The sequence below is a fragment of the Oryx dammah genome, unplaced genomic scaffold (genome assembly GCF_014754425.2).
Source record: "Oryx dammah isolate SB20612 unplaced genomic scaffold, SCBI_Odam_1.1 HiC_scaffold_11, whole genome shotgun sequence".
Classification (NCBI taxonomy): Eukaryota; Metazoa; Chordata; class Mammalia; order Artiodactyla; family Bovidae; genus Oryx; species Oryx dammah.
Window position 1 is genome coordinate 43,546,356 of NW_024070195.1, and position 10,337 is coordinate 43,556,692.

The 10,337-nt window shown below is 43.8% G+C and overlaps 1 protein-coding gene across 2 annotated transcripts; it reads left to right on the forward strand.

The window, feature by feature from the left end:
• The first annotated feature begins 712 nt into the window (after window positions 1–712).
• On the forward strand, window positions 713–9,437 carry LOC120869865 (HLA class II histocompatibility antigen, DO beta chain). 2 transcript variants are annotated; one of them, XM_040249163.1, is made up of 6 exons: window positions 713–874; window positions 6,635–6,904; window positions 7,356–7,637; window positions 8,255–8,365; window positions 8,638–8,669; window positions 8,827–9,437. In XM_040249163.1, exons 1-6 carry the CDS (start codon window positions 784–786, stop codon window positions 8,860–8,862), a joined length of 822 nt encoding a protein of 273 aa, XP_040105097.1. In that variant the 5' UTR covers window positions 713–783; the 3' UTR covers window positions 8,863–9,437. The 2 variants fall into 2 exon arrangements, with proteins under 2 accessions (XP_040105097.1, XP_040105098.1); XM_040249164.1 differs by having other exon boundaries at window positions 736–874; window positions 6,638–6,904.
• Window positions 9,438–10,337: the final 900 nt, after the last annotated feature.

Sequence of the window (10,337 nt, forward strand, 5' to 3'; positions counted from 1 at the left end):
CCATGAGAGCTATTGTCTCCCAGATATATACCAAACTCTTTTCATATTTTAAAAACTTTATTGGAGCATAGTTGACTTACAATGTTGTGTTAATTACTGCTGTACAGCAAAGTGAATCATATACACATAGCCACACTCTCTTTTTTTATCCTTTTAAACATTTTTTTTTTGCAGCATTTTATTCTTTCAAGAAGCTTCTCTCCATGTTTGTTTTTTCCTCCCTCTCCTGATTTATAGGAAATCCTCCTCTCCAGATAATTCTCAGTCTCTTCCATTTTTTTCTCTAATCGCCCTTTCCCTGAGTCCTCATAAGGCCCATGCCTTGGAATACTGTCTGCTGTTGTCTTCGTTTAGACGCTCTCTGTTGGCAGTGTTAGTCACCGCATCATCATGGAGACCTACAGGCCACAGCAGGCCAGGGGCCGTGCTGGATGATGATACAAAGATCCACGGTGAACAATCTGCCTAGTCCTTCTGAGACCACACACCCTATTGAGTAGTTTTTCTTTTTTCTCCTAGTCCAGTTCCCAAGTCCCTGAACTGCAGTCAGTGATTCTACAGGTGAAAAATTCTGGAGTGGTATCACATGACTTTATGAAGGCATCCTACCCAGCACCTAATGACACTAAGCTCCTCTAGCTTGATTGGTTATCTGGGTGAGGAGTTTCCAATCCCAGGGTAGACAGAAAGACATCTCTGTTCTGCATGAATATTTGACTGAGTGTGTGTGGCCGAGCACCGTTCTAAAGAGGTGAAGATTTTCCTGTCTTGTTTTCTTCCAGAATGAGTCCTATCTGGGTTCCCTGGGTGGTGGCCTTCTTATCCACGGTTATCAGGCTGGATGCTTCTGTGACTCAAGGCAGAGATTCTCCAGGTAAGAACATAGTGATTTCTTTCAGGTGTAGAGGCACACATTGACACGGGGGAGAGAGGCCTTTCCCTACAGGTCCAGGTTTCAGTCCAGACAGGAAGCAGCTCTGGCTTCAGAGAATCTTCTTTTTCTCAGAGAAAAGCTTTCCCTCCCGCTTTACCACATGAAATGGAGCAGCAGGGAAAGGGACTTCCTGTCCCAGAGCCACTGATTCAACAAAAGGGAAACATATTGCTTGCTCAGGGTCCTTATGGTTATTGATGGCCATCTGGAGAACTGTGAAAAATTGAGGCAGGTTGAAAATAGCCACTGTCTTTCAGCCAGGAGTTTGACGATTGTGACTGCTTTTATTTGTGACTGTTTCTTTATGCATATATGGACTTGACTGCTTCATTTGACATTTTTAAGCCTCTGTAACATGGTCAGATTGTACCAAGCAGTTTGACAAACAGGAGAAATTGAATGTGTGATGCCTGTCCTCAGGTTGCCAGGTACATATGCTTACTGGTATTTGTCTAGCTGAGAAGTTAAGCTATGCAAACATGAAATGACAGTACATTCTGAAAACATATTTATCAGAAGAAAATAGGATACAGCATTCTAAAAACAGAGCCCCTTTAAACGCCAGTCTCACTGAACACAAAAGAGGAACAAACCCCTGGGGGGGGGGGGGGGGGGTGTGAGGAGATCATTGTTCTTGGAGAACAGAAACCTCTCTGAGCTTGTAATTTCTGTTAAACCACAACAACAACACACAGACACACACGATCAGTAAGACCTAAACTCTGACACAGATCTGACAGAAAAATAATTATTTTTCTAATTTAGACTGTAAGATGAAAGAGGGAATTGGAGATTAGAGACTCATCTGAGTTTGAGATCAGTCTGGCTGACCCAGGAAGGATGTTGCCCTCCTGACACTCAGCCCAGTAGTTCCTCTGCACTTCCATTCGAAAGCAGGTCTGCATCTGAGATCAGGATCACCCTTCACATCTCAGCCGAAATGCCATTTCTTCAGGGAGATCATTCCTGGTTCATCTGCACTACTAACCCATTTGAAAGTCCTTTTACGTGGTTCTCAAGTGCACAGAGTGGAGTTCTCTCTCCCAAGGAGCTCACAGCACCTTGTCATCACTCGCTTCTCTCTGTCCTCTCTCCCTCCCTTCCATTCCGTGTCTGCTGTGGCTTTAAGTATCAGGGTGGCTTTAGAAAAGATGTGGCAGCTTTCTGTGCATATTTAAAATATTAGCAAATGTCATTATGTGTTGAATTGCATTCTGCTTTTTAAAAACGTTTAATTTAATTTTTTAAAATTAATTTTTCTTCGTGTATAGTTGCTTTACAATGTTGTGTCCGTTTCTACTGTAGAGCAAGGCGGATCAGCTACACACACACATGTATCCCCTGTTTTTTTGGGATTTCCTTCCCAGTTAGGTCACTGCAGAGCAGTGAGTAGAGTTCCCTGTGCTCTACAGTAGGTTCTCATTAGTTATCTCTTTTATACATAGTATCAATAGTGTATATACATCAATCCCAATCTCCCAGTTTCATCCCCCCCACCTCCCATCCCCTACTTATTCATACATTTGTTCTCTACATCTGTGTCTTTATCTCTGCTTCACAAACAAGGTCATTTATACTATTTTTTTTTGATTCCACAGACATGCATCAATATTTGATATTTGCTTTTCTCTTCTGACTTATTTCACTCTATATGACAGTCTCTGGACCCATTCACATGTCTACACATGACCCCATCTTGCTCCTTTCTGTGGCTGAGTAATGCTCCACTGTGCATGTGAGCCACATCTGCTCCCTCACATTCTGCCTTTTTTCTTACTTGACCCAAATGCTTTTGAGCTCTACCTTGGTGGTGGTGTGCATGAACTGAAACCCCGTCTTTATTGATGGGGAAGCAGGTCAGGAAGGGGAAGTGTCTGTTTCTATGGGACCCCAGTAGACGCAGAACTAAAACCCCAGTCAACTGAGACCTAGCCCACGGCCACGCACCAGTTTCTCTCTTAAAATCACCCAGTCTTCGAGTTTAAGACAGCTGTCATTATCTTAGTCTGTTTGGACTGCTATGACAAATACAAAAGATTGGGTGGCTTATAAACAACAGACATTTCTTTCTCAAAGTTCTGGAGGCTGAGGAGTCCAAGATCAAGACTCCAGCCTGGTTGTGTCCTGGGAAAGGCTGTCATCCTGGTTCGGAGCTGGTGCCTTCTCTGTGTCCTGACATGGTGGAAGGGGCTGGGGCGCTCTCTGGAGCCTCTTCCCTAGGGGTGCTAATCCCATTCATCAGGAGCCCACGCTCCCAACTGAGGTACCTCCCCCGACACCACCAACTAATACCATCATCCTTCGGATTTGGGATTTCAACATATGAATTTACCATAGTAAACAGTCATACTTTTCTCACCTGTGAAGATTGATTAAATAACTTTGGAAAATTAAAACTGTTTTAGAGAATATGCACCATTTAGAAATGAGGTACAGTGTATGAAAGTTAATATAGAGCTCAAACTAATCACTACCAATACTAGTAATGTACTTTGAAAGTAGAAAATCATAATGGAGAATGGGTTTGATTTTTATTTTTCTACTTATTTACTTTAAATTTATTTTTGTTGAAGTATGGTTGAATTACATGTTCTGTTAATTACTGCTGTATGGCAAAGGGACTCAGTTATATGTGTATATATATATAAATATGTACATTCTGTTTCACATTCTTTTCCATTATGGTTTATCACAGAATACTGAAGGATTTAGATTTTATTTTTGATTTGGAGTTTTAAAAATAATTTTTAAAAGTTTATTTAATTACTTTAAAGTGCTTGGTCTTCATTGCTGCATGGGCTCTTCTCCAGTTGGGACAAGCAGGGGGGTACTCTCGAGTTGCTGTGCATGGGCTTCTTGCTGCAAGTGGCTTCTCTCACTGCAGAGCACAGGCTCCGGGGCGTGCAGGCTGCCATAGTTGTGGCTCCAGGACGCTCGAGCACAGGCTCAGTAGTTGTGGCCCACGGGCTTGGTTGCTCTGCGGCAGGTGGCATCTTCCTGGATCAGGGATCGAATGCGTGTCTCTTGCATTGGCAGGCGGATTTTTTTTTTTTTTTAAACCACTGAGCCACTAGGGAATCCCTGGATTTGGATTTTTTAATTCATTCTTCAGTGGAAGTGCTTAATATTAAAGGCTCCAGAGAAGGTTTAAGTTAAGCTTATATTCCTTATCACCATGTTATTACAACTACTAGAGCCTGGTGGGCTGCAGTCTCTGGGGTCGCACAGAGTCGGACACGACTAAAGCAACTTAGCAGCAGAACTGTACATATAGGGTCAATAATGGTGATGATGATGATAAGGGCATATTCAAACCAAGAATTTATATTATTTTGCCCAAAGTTGATAGAAGTAATGAGGTCATTACCTTACTAGAGCCAACAGAGGGGATGAGGTCTCTGAGTAATCGTGCACAGGAAAAGGTACAGGAGAAAATTCTTGAGAAAACCTATCTAAGTGGAAAGCAGAAGGGAAATTTCTACTACTGTGAATCTGCTCTGCGTCTGTTTTTTTTACCCCACTTCCATCTTCCTTTCATTTTACTCCAGAAGGAATATATAGAATGAAGCTGCTAATGGCAAGAAAATTGAGCTATTCCATACAGGGATGGTTGGCTTTGACTTGATAATAAGGAGAATTAAAAGTCTGGGCTTCTGAAAGCCTGGGTTGGAGACACTTAGCACTTTGTCCGGCAAAACATAAACATTCATTGGTCAAATGAATGTATATTTGTTGAATGAATGTTTGTGTCTCTGGACTCATTTTGACTTGCTTCTTTGGTTGACCTGTCTCCTATTTGGCTGGCCTGATAGGCTGGACCTCAGGCTTCTTTCAGTGAAGAAAGGGTCTTCTTTTTTTAAAAAAATTATTGGAGTATAGTTAATTTATAATGTTGTGTTAGTTTCAGGTGAACAGCAAAGTGAATCAGTTATACATATACATACATCCACTCTTTTCATTATTTTTTCCCCCATATAGGCCATTACAGAGTATTGAGTAGAGTTCTGTATTTTATACAGCAGGTCCTTGCTGTTAGCTATTTTATATACAGTGGTATATATATGTCATTTCTGATCTCCCAATTTATCCCTCCCCTCCTTACCCCTGGTGACCATAAGTTTGTTTTTTATATCTGTACTCTATTTCTGTTGTATAGGTAAGTTCATTTGTACCCCCCTTTTTTTTCTGATTCCACATGTAAACAATACCATATGATATTTGCCTTTGACTTACTTCACTTAAATGATAATCTCTAGGTCCATCCATGCTGCTGCAAATGGCGTTATTTCATTCCTTTTTATGGCTGAGTAATCTTCCAGATGTTCAAGCTGGTTTTAGAAAATGCAGAGGAACCACAGATCAAATTGCCAACATCTGCTGGATCATCAAAAAAGCAAGAGAGTTTCAGAAAAACATCTATTTCTGCTTTATTGACTATGCTAAAGCCTTTGACTGTGTGGATCACAATAAACTGTGGAAAATTCAGAAGGAGATGGGAATACCAGACCACTTCACCTGCTTCTTGAGAAACCTGTATGCAGGTCAGGAAGCAACAGTTAGAACTGGACATAGAACAACAGACTGGTTCCAAATAGGAGAAGGAGTATGTCAAGGCTGTATATTGTCACCCTACTTATTTAACTTCTATGCAGAGTACATCATGAGAAATGCTGGGCTGGAAGAAGCACAAGCTGGAATGAAGATTGCCAGGAGAAATATCAATAACCTCAGATATGCAGATGACACCACCCTTATGGCAGAAAGTGAAGAAGAACTAAAGAGCCTCTTGATGAAAGTGAAAGAGGAGAGTGAAAAAAGTTGGCTTAAAGCTCAACATTCACTTCATGGCGGATAGATGGGGAAACAGTGGAAACAGTGCCAGACTTTATTTTTCTGGGCTCCCAAATCACTGCAGATGGTGATTGCAGCCATGAAATTAAAAGATGCTTACTCCTTGAAAGGAAAGTTATGACCAATGTAGACAGCATATTAAAAATCAGAGACATTACTTTGTCCACAAAGGTCCGTCTAGTCAAGGCTATGGTTTTTCCAGTGGTCATGTATGGATGTGAGAGTTGGACTATAGAGAAAGCTGAGTGCCAAATACGATGCTTTTTAACTATGATGTTGGAGAAGACTCCCGAGAGTCCCTTGGACTGCAAAGAGATCCAACCAGTCCATCCAAAGCAGATCAGTCCTGGGTGTTCATTGGAAGGACTGATGCTGAAGCTGAAACTCCAATACTTTGGCCACCTGATGCGAAGAGCTGACTCATTTGTAAAGACCCTGATGCTGGGAAAGATTGAGGGCAGGAGGAGAAGGGGAGGACAGAGGATGAGATGGATGGCATCACTGATTTAATGGACATGAGTTTGGGTGGACTCCGGCAGTTGGTGATGGACAGGGAGGCCTGGCGTGCTGTGGTTCATAGGGTCACAAAGAGTCAGACATGACTAAGCGACTGAACTGAACTGAAATGAACTGCATATTCCATTGTATATGTGTACCACTTTTTTTAAAAAGAATGGATGTCTGTTTGCTAAGAGGAACCAGGGTGTGGCCCAGATGAGCAGAGGCTACTTTGTCAGATTTACTGAGGTCAAAGCCCTCCTCTCCAATCCATATGGTCTGTCGTAATATACCAGGTAGGGGTTTCCTAAAGATGGGGGCTGGTTCATAGTCTTTTTTTTGGTTTTCCAGAAGATTTTGTGACCCAGGCAAAGGCTGACTGTTACTTCACCAATGGGACAGAAAAGGTGCGGTTTGTGGTCAGATTCATCTTCAACCTGGAGGAGTATGCACGCTTCGACAGTGACTTGGGGATGTTTGTGGCCTTGACGGAGCTGGGGAAGCCTGACGCTGAGCTGTGGAACAATCGGCCGGATATACTGGCGAGAAGTAGAGCCTCTGTGGACATGCTCTGCAGACGCAACTACAAGCTGGGTGCACCCTTCACCGTGGGGAGGAGAGGTAAGGTGGGAGTTGGGGTCTCCTTGGTGGGAGCCTGGGCGTGGCTCTTCTTCCTTGTCCTGGGCAGTTTCCTGCTTCAGGATATCTATCCATCAGGGTCAGGTGCAGGGGAGACTATATATGATCTGTCCCCAGTTGTGACTCACTCACTGTCCTCAGGGGTCAGGTCACTGTGGTCTTTGTCCCAGATACCAGTTCTTGGCACCTTTGAGGGCTAGTGTCTTTCTGAACACAAGGAAAATTGTGGGTGTGTCTGATAAAGCCCACATCCTCCTTGTGGACACTGACATTTCCAGTGCCTGAGTCCTGGGGGTGAGCTTTCCCCACATTTCCAGTTGCCAAGGGGGGGATCTGGGGAAGAGATTCAGGGCAGAGACAGCCCCTAAAGGCACTCCGGTGTTGGCTTTGTGGATTTCCTTCACCACCTCTCATTTTTTCTCTCCCCTCCCAGTGCAACCAGAGGTAACGGTGTATCCAGAGAAAACCCCAGCCCTGAAGCACCACAATCTGCTGCTTTGCTTGGTGACAGGTTTCTACCCAGGGGACGTCAAGGTCACCTGGTTCCGGAATGGGCAGGAACAGAGAGAGGGGGTCATGTCCACTGGCCTCATCAGGAATGGAGACTGGACCTTTCAGACGACAGTGATCCTGCCCTTGACGCCTGAGCTTGGAGAGGTCTACACCTGCCTTGTTGACCATCCCAGCTTGCCGAGCCCTGTTTCTGTGGAGTGGAGTGAGAACCAGCTTGTACTTTCTGGACCCAACTCGGGTCAATCTGACTCTGGACAGGGCCTGTGTTACCTCCCTATTCACCTTGGCCACAGCGCTAGTTCCTCCCTCTGACCTGAAGGAGTCATAGAAATTGGGGTTGTTGGGCTGGGGTGGAGAAAAATCATGGCAGATAGCTATCCTTGGATTTTCCAAGAAATAAGGAGGTCTAATCACCTCATCACTCACTTCTGGTTTTGGGAACTCGCGTCCTCTGGTACTTTGGCCTTGGCATTTAGGGGGCATTCTTATTGGCCATCAGAATCATTAACAGAAACTCCATGAGTACAAACCTTGGACCCAAAGATGTATTCTTTCTCTAGGCCCTGGGATTTCAGGAGAAAATGTTAGTCAATGTCATGTTTGACTCTTTGGGACCCCATGGCCTGTAGCAGCCAGGCTCCTCTGTCCATGGGATTTCCCAGGCAAGATTACTGGAGCAGGTAGCAATGCCCTCCTCCAGGGGATTTTCCCGACTCAGGGATTGAACCAGGGTCTTCTGCATTGCAGGTGGATGGAGTTTCAGGAAGGAGCACCAAATGTTGGGAGCTTTTGGCCAACTTTGAGACCTGTTTCCCTTAGGAGCTCAGTCTGAATATTCTTGGAGAAAGATGCTGAGTGGAGCTGCAGGCTTCCTGGTCGGTCTAGTCTTCTTTCTGGTGGGAATTGTCATCCATATCAGGGCCTGGAAAGGTAATAAGTTTTGAGGAGCACCCTGCCACCTAAGCCCCTGCCCCCAGCTTCTCCCACTTTCCACTTTTCCTACCGTCTAAGATGTGTGACAGGCGAAGGCTGACCATACTTCTCACGGATCACTGGGATAATCTTCTGAAGCCAGAAACATTCCAGGGGTTAATTGGAGACGGAGTTTTGATGTTGTGGGTCATCTCCCACCACTCAAGATAATCACTTTTGATCTTAATTGATGCATTCTATTTCTTCCTTCTCTTTTTTTTTTATTCCAGGACGTGTGGAGACTCCGTTGCTTGACAATGAGGTAATGTCTCCTTCCTTATCTTTGGGCCCCAGATCAGTCACCCAGCCTTTGGCAGAGGGAGGGATAAGATGTAAGTGGCTCTGGCTGGGTGTGCTGTCTGCTGAGTCCTTGCCCAGGAGGGTGGGGACCTCAAGAGACTTTATCACTCTCCCTGCAGGTCCCAAGAGCAGTGCTTTCACCACAGCCGCACTAGGTTTTAATTGATGCTTCTCCCGGGAGCCTGAAGACCCATCAGGTGGCTTTGGACCAAGTGAAGGATGCTGGGAGGTCAATGTTCGGGATGACTCATTCTGTGAGGCCTTGGAGGAGTCCTGAACTAACTCTGGAGTGCTGTGTTCTGAGATCACGCATCTCTCACCCTCTTGCCCTTTGTCCTCCTCCTTGTCTACACAAGTCCTCATTCCCAAGGACAGTGCCCAGAAATTCCCCCAAGACCTAGCTCCTTCCAGCCCCAAATGGTTTACTTTTCTGTGGTCCAGCCCTAGCCCTCTGAGTCGTGGTTTTCAACTTTCTCTCCTCCAAACGCAGCCCTGCAGTCTTCAGAAGACAAGTGTTCAGATAGTCACTGCTCCCTTTTCATTGCTTTTTGCTTGTTTTTGGCTGCACTGTGAGGCCTGCGGGATCTTAAGTGCTGCCACCAGGGATCAAACCTGTGCCCCCTACAGTGGGAGTGAAGAATCATAACCCCTGGACCCCTGGAGAAGTCCCGTTTTCTTTGATTTTTAAAGTCTTTTTTCCTTTAAAATAAAACTGAGGTAACTACAACCACATAAAATGTGTTATTTAATACATGACTTAAGACAAAACCCTTGTAGTCAACACCCAGTTCAAGAACTAGAACTTTTCCAGCCGCTGCAGAAGTCTCTCTGCTGTGGGCCGATCAAAGCTCCTCCTCCCTCTTCTCAAAGGGAATTATATGTTTGCCAACTATTATACACAGGACGAAGAATAAAAAGGTCTTACTCTTTAGACAGGGAACTATATTCAGTATCCTGGGATAAACAAGAATGGAAAAGAATATGAAAAAGAATATATATATATATATATATATGTACACAAATGAATCACTTGGTTGTGCAGCAGAAATTAACACAATGTTGTACATCAACTATAACTTAATAAAATCTACAAAAGTAATCATGGGACTTCCCTGGTGGTCCAGTGGCTAAGACTCTGCTCCCACGGCAGGGGCCTGGATTCAAGCTCTGGTTGGGGAACTAGATCCCATATACTGCGACTAAGTTTGCACACCACAACTGAACAAGATCCTGTGAACCACAGCTAAGACCCATCGCAGAGAAACAAATAAATAAATATTTTAAAAGTACACCTGTGGTGGATTCATGTCAATCTATGCCAAAACCAATACAGAATTGTAAAGTAAAAATTAAAAATAAATAAATTAATTAATTAAAAAAAAGAGTAAATTAAATTAAAAAAGTAATCATATCTGGACTGTTATATAACTACCTTAAAAAATTTCTTGGTGGTCTATTTACTCAAGTATAAATTTTTGGACACCCTAGCTTAGGTGTCTCTTTAAAAATTTAAATTTCTTTATTTTTAACTGGATAATTGCTTTACAATATTGTGTTGGTTTCTGCCCTATATCAGCATGAACCAGCCATGAATATAGGTATGTCCCCTCCCGCACGAACCTCCCGGGGG